The following is a 12,303-nucleotide window of genomic DNA, read 5'->3' on the forward strand; positions in this document are numbered from 1 at the left end:
ATATTATTATTATTATTATTATTATTATTATTATTAATCGACCTTCACTGATGTCAGTAGCTTCTTACATGCAACCGAACGTAAATATATAGCCACAGACACATGCCAGCATTCAACACATACCACATTCTACGCACATACATACAGACAGACAGACACATACATTACAGTCTACCAACACATTCATCCATACACAAAGATGATGATGATGATGATGATGTTGAGCAAAGTCTATTCTCTCTCAAGAAACGAATGTGGCTCCTAAAGGAGCCGATGGAGGTGAAGAAGAAGAAGGATTTCTTGGAAGTGTTTACTTCTTCTCCGTCTTCTTGGGGAGCAACACAGCCTGGATGTTAGGCAGGACACCTCCCTGGGCGATGGTGACGCCAGAGAGGAGCTTGTTGAGCTCCTCGTCATTGCGGATAGCCAACTGCAGGTGACGGGGAATGATACGAGTCTTCTTGTTGTCACGGGCTGCGTTGCCAGCCAGCTCAAGCACTTCAGCTGCTAGGTACTCCATGACTGCAGCCAAGTAGACGGGGGCACCAGCACCCACACGCTCGGCGTAATTGCCTTTACGAAGGAGACGGTGGATCCTGCCGACGGGGAACTGGAGCCCAGCCCTGCTAGATCGGGACTTGGACTTTCCCTTCACCTTGCCTCCCTTGCCACGTCCGGACATGGTAGTAGTAGTAGTAGTAGTAGTAGTAGTATCGTCTTCTTCGTCGTCGCTGGAGGAGTAGGAAGACCTTCAGGAGAAGACTAATGCGTCACCCGCCTTTGTTGTTGTTGTTGTGGATATTCTCCCCACGACGTGGTGGGGAACGGGCAAACAAAAGAGCCCGTCGCAGAAGAGGCGAAATAAAGCTCCAAAAATGGAGCATAGCAGGGACGACGACGTGCAGACAGGGCAAGAGCGGCAGAGGAAGGGAACGAGGCGATGGTGAAAAAACAGCCCGATGATGGAGGAGACAACGGGGCGTGAGCGGTAGACAAGGCGGCGCCGATAGAGAGGGCGCCGGCAGGCTCAGGTGGATGACCCCATACGACTCGGTGGTGTTTCGCGGCCGGCTGCTTCGATGTTAAACGGAGGGCAGAGAGGGACGAGAGCTTGATAGACAAACCGGCGCCGATGGTAGGGCGCCGAAGCTCAGGTCGAAGTCCCGAACTCTGCCCTCAACCCCCATCGGACTCGCTCCAGCTCTCCACAGCAGCAGGTGGAAGCGTGGTGGGTAGGCCCGGTCCTGGTGGTCAACGAGGCACAACCCCGGTCTTGGAGGTAACGGAGAGAGGGTCGTCGGCCAGGTATAAATGGGCGGAGGAGCCTCGATCTCCTGATGGACCGACCAGGGCACTCCTCATGATGGAAAGGACAGGCCCCTCCCTCGGCTGGTGCGGCTGCTGTGGAGAGCTGGTCCCGCCGGGAACAGCGGTGGAGGTGTTGCCTCGGCGAGAGGTGGACTGGTCACCCGCCCGCGACCTTCCCTTAAATACCCGTCTTCCCGATCCGGCCCCATCCCACCCGCGAATGGGAACGAGGCAGAAGCCGGGCTGCGATCGGGCAGCAATCACATATAAGGATTTCAGCGAGCGCGTCCCCCATGTGAATTCTCCGTCTGGCAGCCGTGGCGACAACACCTCTTCCCCCAGCTCTCCCAGCAACAGCTCTGGCTGTACCCGGGAGTTAGTGAAACCAGGTTTCACTCCCCATAGAGTTTCTCGCCACTGCCTGACTATTTCCGAGTGTTTGCACAACTTTTCGTTGAGCTTTGGAGAGCCTCTCTCCTTTCTTTGTTTTTGTGTTTTGTTTTTTGTTTTTGTTTTTTGTTTCTCGGCCTGCCGTGTAGTGTCCCTCACCGTAGTACGACGCCGAACCCTGAAGGGGTGCCGCAGGGCACTTCCATGAAGGGGGGCCTTTAGGGCCTGGTTAAAGGAGGCGGTGAGGGCGGCAATTTCTGTTAGGGCTAGGAGTAGGCATGTCCCTCACGGGGCAGTGACGGGGCTTCCCTCGGCGCCCTTTAGAGGGCGGGGAAACCCATCCCCGTTACTGTAGGTAGGTTTGTGTTGGCCGAGTTTTTTTTTTTTTTTTTTTTTTTTTTTTTTTTCCGATATTTAGTTTAATTTAACTTGTTAGGTCTGCTGTAGGAATTAATCTGCATAGCAAATTAGTTCTGTGGCAGCCCTAACTTAGTTTTTCTAAACTAAATTATACTTCAGATTGCGTGCCTGATTTCTATACGTACCTTTTAGGCCTCTTACGGCCTCGCACGTGATCTACCCCCTTCAAGAGGGAGCGAGAAGACCTGAGGTTTTAGGTATTCATCAACATGCCAACATGCCTAGAATCAAAGTAAAGCATAGAAACAGCAAACTTCGCAGTACCCAGTTGGAGCTGCTGGAGCTGCTGTCACAGCATAACATTCCAACATATAAAGTAATTGCTACCAATGACTCTTTGATTCTGCTCATCAGTGATGAAAAGAATGCAGACAAGTTGCTCACTGGTGAATGCAACCAAGATCTTGTTGCTAAAGGGTATGAGCCAGTAATACCACCACAACTAAGAGTGAAGAAGTCTGTAGTCATCAAAAATGTGGATGACATAATATATGAGAATGATGAGGCAGAAATCAAGAAAGAAATAGCCACCTGCAATCAATACTTGAAGGAAAACGATGTTGAGGATGTTTACAAATTCCCTAACTCAAAAACCATTAAAGTAACATTTAAACAAGTTGCTCAAGCAGAAAAAGCTACTGATTCTGGACTTAAAATGTTCTACCTAAGTGTTCCTAGCCACAGAATAAAGCAGGAACAATTCTACCCGATTATGACTTGCTATAAGTGCTATGCTGTGGAGGAACACCTGACTAAAGACTGCCCACAGCCCAAGGAATTCCAAGTGTGCTCACTGTGTAGCAGCAGTGAGCATATTTGGAAGGATTGTAAAGCCCACACAAAAACCTGTGTAAATTGCAAGGGGAACCATGCTACTACTGCAATGGCATGTCCCAAGAGAAAAAAGGCAGTACAGGAAAAAAGGAAGACAGCAGAACAACAACAACAACAGCAACAAACCAACCAAACCCGAACCTACAGTGCTGTTACTTCTGCTTCCAGCACTAGCCCACCCAGTGCAAACAACACAGCCTTTCCACAACTCCCTGTTCCTCCCAGCACTATACTTTATTGCATATATGAGGCACATGTCCATAATGCAGCACAACCAGGAACATATGCCACCATACTCAATACTCTGTTCAAAGAAAATGGAGTCCCCACAGTAAAAGCTCCTAACAATCCCCCTTCAAATGACATAATCAACAAACAACTAAACTCTGAAAACGCAACAAACACCTCATCTGCCAGCACTAATAACTCAAACACACACAATGACAATGACACTCATAGCACTTCCCAACATACCAACAAACCACAGAGAGCACCAACCCCCCACCCAAATTTGGACAACAACTCTCCTACCCACCATTCCCGTTCTCCATCACCAAGCCACTCTATTACCTCTGATACCACAGATGTCTCTATTGATGAATCTCATACTGACTCAGATGAGGAGGAGCATGAACAACAACAAACGAATGAGATTGATCACGAGCAAATAAACACAACAGAAACGACAGGGGCTACCTCATACCATGACAACACAAATGCAAAACAACTGGGAGAAATTACCCTAATCAGCATACCATCAGTCATACAACAGCTAACAAACGGTAGAATGAATAAAGTAGATGTTGCACATTCAATAAAGAAAGCCGTCATTAAGATCAGGCATGACACAAAACTGGAAGATGATGCAATATACCGTCTTTTCTCTGAGAACAAAATCGATATACAGACTTGTTCTACATTCTCAGTAGACAAAAACAAATTAAAAACAATCCCACATATCTTTCATGAAGCCTCCACCAGACCAGCAAGGACCACACGTTCCAATAAGCCACAGTTATGAACACCATCAAAGTTATTCAACACAATGTCTTGAATTGGGCCACTCATAAACATACCTTGATAACTGTCTATAAAACAATACAGCCCGATATTATACTTATTAATAGTCATGGAGTCAAGGACAGTGACAGCCTTAAAATCTATGGCTACACTGTTCATAAAAGAAACACTAGTGGCGAGAATAGTGATGGGTCTGCTATCGCAATCAAATATGGGCTGACATATAAATTACATGACGATTTTATTACTGACTTCCTTGCCATAACTATACAGACAACGACTGGACCAATACAAATAGCGACTACTTACATCCCCCCCAGACGACCATTCCTCTCCTTCCCAGACGCCCATAAATTACTGTATGACAATGACCCGACATACTTACTTGGCGACCTTAACGCTAAACACACAGCACTAGGAGACAGATATGACAACACAGTAGGACGAAACATCATGACATTCATTAACAATGGTAGGGCAATTCATGCTGGACCTAACTTCCCCACATTCATTAGACAAGACTGCTCCACTTCACCTGACATCATTTTGACTAATAATCAGGCACATCATCACATATATTCGCAACCTGGCCCCATTACCACCTCTGACCACATACCCATTATCCTGACAATCTCATCATCACCCATTCATATTCCTGCATCACCCAGACTAAACTACCGACTAGCTGACTGGAATAATTTCAGGACTACAGCAGAGAATGCCCTCCCAGACACAACCCCACTTGACAACACGACTTTAGAGGACATAGACACAGCGTTAGAACAGTGGTTCTCGGCAATTAAGACGGGGATTGCGGCCTCAATACCCATGACAACAACAAGAATAATAAACGCACAAAGACACTCACCTGAATTACAAGCACTGCAGACACAATACACACGACTGTACAACCTAGCCAGACGACAAGGACTGACATATGACGAATACCGTGAATACAGACAAATACAAGAACAAGTAAAAACTCTTTGCAGACGACTCACCAACGATCACTGGAATCACAAAATTTTACAGTTGTCAAATAAATATCAAGACCCTGCAACATTTTGGAAGGAAATAAAACTACTTAAAGGAACAGACAAACAACACACTCCATACATCACAGATGAACAAGGTAACAAAATTCATGACACCCAAGACCAGCTGGATCTTTTCACTCAACACTGGAGAGATGTCTTCCGCATCTCTGATGACGAAAACGACGACTTTGACGATGACAATGAACACAGAATATTACAACTTTTACACGACAACAGACACAGGACATACCCACATGACACAGCAGACTTCTCCAGACTGACGCATGACAACCCCCTCATCAGACCTATCTCTATTGTTGAACTCAGGGCAGTTGTTATTAAAACCAAAAACACCGCACCGGGAAGATCAGGAATAAACAAACAAGTAATTCAAGAGTGCTCCCAGACATTAATTGAAAGACTCCTAGAAATATTTAATGCTTCATTATCAGCCGGTTATTACCCAGACCGGCTGAAGGAAGCCATAATAACTTTGATTCCCAAGTCCAACAAAAAGACCATGACGCCAGCAAACTTTCGACCCATTTCACTGCTGGAAGTTCCGGGGAAAATGTTTGAAAGGATAATAAATAACAGACTTAGACATTACCTGGAAACAAACAGACTGCACAATCCAAGACAGTATGGCTTTAGACCACGCCATGACACCACAAAAGCCATAGCCATCGCGTATGAAACCATCGCCCAGACTCTGTCAAATAAACATCAATGCTGCCTGGTCCTTCGGGATGTCAGTAAGGCATTCGACAAAGTCTGGCATGATGGCCTTAAACATAAACTATTACAACTTGACCTTCCATTAATACTAGAAAAATTCCTGTGTGACTTCATTACTGATAGGACGGCACGAATAAAACATAAGAACAAAATAGGGGACATAATACAACTTGAAAGCGGGGTGCCACAAGGAAGCGTCATCTCTCCCACCCTTTACATCTTGTACACGAGAGACATGCCCCCTCCCCCACATGACTGCCTCGATATAATGTATGCCGACGATGTCACACAAATAATAACATACCCAGGACGCTCGAAGGCCATGATGGCCAACAAAATATCCCGAGAAATCTCAAGAATCAATGATTATGAAAAACTATGGAAGATCAGAACAAATCAAAATAAATTCAAAATAATTCCTATAGCACAGTTCAACATGCGGAATATCATTGTAGACGGGGATATGATAAATACCACTAATGAGGGCACCATGCTGGGCCTCACCATCACCTCCAGAGGTATCATTAAACAGGCGAATAATATAACTAACAGAGGCAAAATCATACTATCAAATCTATACCGCTTCCGTTCACTATCTGTTAAAATTAAAACTCACCTAGTAAAAGCGTTCCTCCTCCCAGTCCTCGAATACCCTCCAGTGCCACTAAACATCATATCAAGAACACAGAAACTTAAACATCAAAGGATACTGAACAAAGCTCTAAGGTTTGTATATAACGATCGTTACCCTTACGATCACACTACCATCCAGCTACATAACAACTGCAAGCTAAATCCATTAAACCTAAGAGTACACAAAAGAGCAACTAAAATATGGACAACACTGGAAGAGGCCGGGAGTATTGAACAATTTATCAACGGAGAATATAGGCGGACGCACCAGTGGTTCCCCAGCTCCCTGCATAATTTGCAAGAAGATCCAGACCCCTTATACACAGCCTGAAAAAGAAAGAAAAGTACATTAATGAACAGAAATATAAGCACCAAACCCTCCTACTCCACTAATCCCCACACCGTAAATCCCTAGCCCGTTTAATCCCCCACCACCCCGCTATAATTCCCGCCAGTTTAATCCCCCACCACCCCGCTATAACCCCCGCTACACCGCCTACACTACCGCACTCCTTTCCCGTCTTCACTACCGCATTCCTTTCCTCCTCTACCTTACCCTCCTTACCCTTGCCTCTCCCATCCTCCCCCCAAGAACCCGTTAGGCCACCACCCCCCACCCTTACCCTACCACCCTACTACCCCAGACCCCGAGGCTATAAACTTGTTAGCCTCAGATCTCCCCTCCTGAAAAAAAAAAAAAAAAAAAAGATGAGGTGTAACCGAGACCAATAAGTGGAATCGGCCCTCCAAATATGAAATAAAACAAAAAGTAAATAAATAAATAAAAGATGAGGTGTAACCGAAACCCAAAAGGGGAATCGGCCCTCCAATATATAAAATAAAATAAAAAATAAATAAATAAATAAAAAGATGAGGTGTAACCGAGACCAATAAGTGGAATCGGCCCTCCAAATATATATAATAAAATAATAAATAAATAAACAAATAAAAAAGATGTATGAATGTTTGTGTCAATATGAAAAATAAAATAGAACTAATAAATAAATAAACAACATCAGATGAAAACAAAAGTGAATGCCACATTTTCACCAAACACAATACCACATATGAGGACACCTGCAAGCCATCAAGCCCTCTCTTGCACAAATAAAATATTGAGACGGGAGCAGCGAGAATCTATATATAAATAAACAAGAACATGATCAGCCACAGCAATGGGGACAGCCCCCAAACTTTCTTTCTCTGACTTTCTTTCTTCACTTCCCCCACACTGTTTTCTTACTACTTCTTATCTTCTTTCTCTCGCTTTTCTATCCCAAGTCAAGTCAAGTCAAGTCCCCCATGTCGACTCAGTCTCTCGCTCGCTCCCGCACCGTGCACATAGTAGTAGTAATACCGTCTGACTCGTCAGCGACGCCATGCCACCCAAGACCTCCGGAAAGGCTGCTAAGAAGGCTGGCAAGGCCCAGAAGGCCATTGCCAAGGGAGACAAGAAGAAGAAGCGTAGGAGGAAGGAGAGCTACAGCATCTACATCTACAAAGTGCTCAAGCAGGTCCACCCTGACACCGGCGTTTCCTCCAAGGCGATGTCTATCATGAACTCTTTCGTGAATGACATCTTCGAGCGCATTGCTGCAGAGGCTTCACGCCTGGCACACTACAACAAGCGTTCAACCATCACCAGCCGGGAGATCCAGACGGCCGTCAGGCTGCTCCTCCCTGGCGAGCTGGCCAAGCACGCCGTGTCTGAAGGCACCAAGGCTGTCACCAAGTACACCTCCTCAAAGTAGAGAGGTTACACTCTTGGCCATTTCAACATTTCCGGCTCCAATCGGAGCCACAAGATTTTCGATAAAAAGGGGAAAGACAGACTTACAAATTATCCTCTCAGGAACTCTGGTTTACCGACCTTTTTCTTCTCTCTCTCTCTCTCTCTCTCTTTCTTTCTTTTATCCCTTCATGTCTTTCTTTCTTTCTTTCTTCCTTTTTTCCCTTCATGTCTTTCTTTCTTTCTTTTCCGCAACGGTGGTTTGGGATGGGCACAATCGAAATGTTTTCAACTAGGGTTGGGGGTTAAAACAATAGAGTCAAAACAAAAGAGTAAACATGGGCGTGCGCGCCTTCTTCATCTGGAGAACCAACAACAACAACGCACCGTCGCCCCAAGAAGTCACAGTTTCAGATTGCTTCGGTCACGCTCCACTCCCATACGTTCTATGAAAACAGTGATTATAAGGTAAACATTCAATGCCTTCATCACGTCATGCCAAATAACGTATTTATTATATCGTGAAAATAAGGATGTAAGATGAATAACAGGAGGCAGTGATATATTAGATGGTAACACTTAGTTATCTTTCCCGATTTGAATGAATGTGAAATGTATTAATTAACTTCGCGCGCGGTGGCCAGTACGCCTATAACTCCCGGTCACTGTGTGTGTGTGTGTGTGTGTGTGTGTGTGTGTGTGTGTGTGTTTTTAATAAACTCTAATCTCCTGCTCAACAGAAAATGCTTTGTTGGAAGTTTTGAACTCAATGATTTGTTTATGAACCTCTCCATTTTATTACTCTTGCGAATCGATTATCCACTGAGGATATCAGACACTGACAGAAGGTAGCATTCTCCAAGGAGCTCCGACTCTGATGTACGGTAGGCTTTTTTTTTTTTTTTTTTTTTTTTTTTTTTTTCCCCCAACCGATAGCCCTCTGTCTTATATGAAATAATCCGGAGATTTTTCTTCATGGGAAACTGGCCAAAGGCAGTGTAATAACTGCATGTCCTTGAGTGAATGTTATCTCCTTTCGTGCGTGTTGATCGAAACATTTAAAATAGCTTACTGGCTTACGCCTCCTTCCCTCTTTCTGTCGTCGTCCATGGAGACATTGGAAACGGAACTAAATGACTTGAAATTATTCCCTAGTATTGTCAGGGAAAATTATTTTATAACTAATAATTAATCATTCCCCATGTTCATTGAAGCTCCCTTTTGTTCAGTCTTACGCTACCCAAAAATCACTGCCTGTTACCATGCTAGATTTGAACTCCACAACATAATTATTCCCGACTCTCCCTGAGCGACAATTGTGAAATATCAATTAGTTCCGTTTACGAATTCCTATTATCGTAACTAACCAACTGCTTCCTACAATAATTTGGAAATATACAGATAACTGGACATGGATTTTTTTTTTTTTTTTTTTTTTTTTTTTTTTTTTTTAAACAATTTTACATATTAGGTTTCACCTCGTTCAGATATAAGGAAGAGTATGGACACTATCGCTGACCGAAAACTTCTGGATACTCCGCCGGCACTTCTTAGGCCGACCGTACCAACCAAACTCACTCAACAGGCGTACAGTAAATACGGGCATGACATCGTATCATGCATATTCATGTCAGTCTACAATCTGTACGTACATACACCAACACATGTGCACAAATACATTTATACTGTATACGCAGTGACCTACACATGTACGTACACACTGTCATGCTCACATACACACAAGCCCTCATACGTCCATACACACAGACATACATGCTCACAGAGACACACACATACGTACAGTATAAACATACAACCTACATACATACATACATACATACATACATACATACACACGCTCAACTGCAGGTAAAAATCGATGGGTTCAGGTTCGTTCTCTCTCTCTCTCTCTCTCTCTCTCTCTCTCTCTCTCTCTCAGTATATTAACTGAAGGATTTACCGTGCGTTCGTGGCCACTGTCAAACCTTCATAACGGGTACAGAGACTCTCCTAATATGCAGCGGGAATGCCTTTCTCCTTGTTCAAACCTGTGTACGTTTATGAGGGCGTGACTGAATCGATCAGGAAGTAAACGAAACAGGCAAATAACGACAACAAAAACTGCGACGTTAACAACAGATCAACAAAAGAAATAAACGAATAGGCAAGTTGCCCCTCCTCCCCCCCAAAAAAAGGAAATGAATGAAAAAAGGATGAATGAATGAATGCATGTATGTAACTATATAAGTACAGTTCATTCGTCCGTTTGTGTGTGTGTGTGTGTGTGTGTGTGTGTGTGTGTGTGTCCTCATACGTCCATACACACAGACATACATGCTCACAGAGACACCCACATACGTACAGTATAAACATACAACCTACATACATACATACACACGCTCAACTGCAGGTAAAAATCGATGGGTTCAGGTTCACTTTCTCTCTCTCTCTCTCTCTCTCTCTCTCTCTCTCTCTCAGTATATTAACTGAAGGATTTACCGTGCGTTCTTGGCCACTGTCAAACCTTCATAACGGGTACAGAGACTCTCCTAATATGCAGCGGGAATGCCTTTCTCCTTGTTCAAACCTGTGTACGTTTATGAGGGCGTGACTGAATCGATCAGGAAGTAAACGAAACAGGCAAATAACGACAACAAAAACTGCGACGTTAACAACAGATCAACAAAAGAAATAAACGAATAGGCAAGTTGCCCCTCCTCCCCCCCCACCCCCCAAAAAAAAGGAAATGAATGATTGAAAAAACGATGAATGAATGAATGAATGTAACTATATAAGTACAGTTCATTCGTCCGTTTGTGTGTGTGTGTGTGTGTGTGTGTGTGTGTCCTCATACGTCCGTACACACAGACATACATGCTCACAAAGACACACAAATACATAGGTACAGTAGAAACATACATACACGAGCACAACTGCAGCAGGCGAAAATCGATGGGTTCAGGTTAACCTTTTTTTTTTTTTTTTTTTTTTTCCAGCATAGTAACTGAAGGATTCACCGTGCGTTCATGACGGATATAGAGAGCATCTAATATGCAGCGGGAATGACTTTCTCGTTGTGCGAACCTGTGTACCTTTATGAGGGCGTGAGTGAATCAATGAGTAAGTAAAAGAAACAGGCAAATAACGAAAACAAAAACTGCGACGTGACCAACAGATCAATAATAGAAACAAACGAATAGGCAAGTATTCCCCCCCCCTTCAAAAAAAAAAAAAAAGTAAATGAGTGATTAAAAAAAAAAAATTGAATGAATGCATGTAGGTAAGTAATGGAGTTCATTTGTCTGTGTGTGTGTGTGTGTGTGTGTGTGTGAGCATGCTTCGCTGCGGAAAAGCAAGAGCTGATATATGGAAACCTAAACTGAGGGTCTGTCATCATCTCTCTTTGAAAAAGGGTTTTGGCCCTGAAAAGGGCCGAGATTTCTTTCGATCGAGGTGAGGGGTCTCTCGCCTTAGGCGCGCTCGCCACGGATGCGGCGGGCCAGCTGGATGTCCTTAGGCATGATTGTTACACGCTTGGCGTGGATGGCACACAGGTTGGTGTCCTCAAAGAGACCGACCAAATAGGCCTCAGACGCCTCCTGCAGAGCCATGACGGCAGAGGACTGGAAGCGCAGGTCAGTCTTGAAGTCCTGGGCAATCTCACGGACGAGACGCTGGAATGGCAGCTTCCTTATAAGCAGCTCAGTGCTCTTCTGGTAGCGACGGATCTCACGCAGGGCCACAGTGCCAGGCCTGTAACGATGGGGTTTCTTGACGCCGCCGGTGGCAGGGGCGGACTTGCGAGCGGCCTTGGTGGCCAGCTGCTTGCGAGGGGCCTTGCCCCCAGTGGACTTACGTGCAGTCTGCTTGGTACGAGCCATGGCTGAGCGTGACTGAGGGAGCGAGAAGAGCGAGAGTGTTGGCGCACCGCGCCTGGCAGCGGCCTTTTATGTTGCCTGTCTCAGGACTGGCGGCGTGTGAGTGGTCGGGGTGTGATGTACATGGCGGTGATTTACTGTTCATGCTTTTTCGATGCAATTCCTGGTTTGCTTGCAAAATTTGGCATGCCCTGTGGCGTGACCTGGCTACGACACCTCTCTAGGATTGGCCTCCTGGGAGCTGGGGTGAGGCCTAGGCCTGAAATCAAGGTTAGATGGATAAGGTTCGTACTTGCACGACCGAGACTGGGTTATA

The 12,303-nt window shown here is 44.9% G+C and overlaps 2 protein-coding genes across 2 annotated transcripts; both read right to left on the minus strand.

Moving 5' to 3' along the window:
• Positions 1–310: 310 nt before the first annotated feature.
• Positions 311–682, minus strand: LOC145419103 (histone H2A). The gene has a single exon (XM_080287344.1). The coding sequence runs from the start codon at positions 680–682 to the stop codon at positions 311–313; it is 372 nt and encodes a 123-aa protein (XP_080143470.1).
• Positions 683–11,579: 10,897 nt separating this feature from the next.
• LOC145419117 (histone H3) lies at positions 11,580–11,990 on the minus strand. The gene has a single exon (XM_080287359.1). It carries the CDS (start codon positions 11,988–11,990, stop codon positions 11,580–11,582), a length of 411 nt encoding a protein of 136 aa, XP_080143485.1.
• Between the last annotated feature and the right edge of the window lie 313 nt (positions 11,991–12,303).

Source organism: Coenobita brevimanus, chromosome 117, assembly GCF_032717465.1.
Source record: "Coenobita brevimanus isolate Jiangsu-jjx chromosome 117, ASM3271746v2, whole genome shotgun sequence".
Taxonomy (NCBI): domain Eukaryota; kingdom Metazoa; phylum Arthropoda; class Malacostraca; order Decapoda; family Coenobitidae; genus Coenobita; species Coenobita brevimanus.

Excerpts from the sequence above, each read along its gene's own strand:
- LOC145419117 (XM_080287359.1), bottom strand. The coding sequence starts at position 11,990 with ATGGCTCGTACCAAGCAGACTGCACGTAAGTCCACTGGGGGCAAGGCC.
- LOC145419103 (XM_080287344.1), bottom strand. The coding sequence starts at position 682 with ATGTCCGGACGTGGCAAGGGAGGCAAGGTGAAGGGAAAGTCCAAGTCC.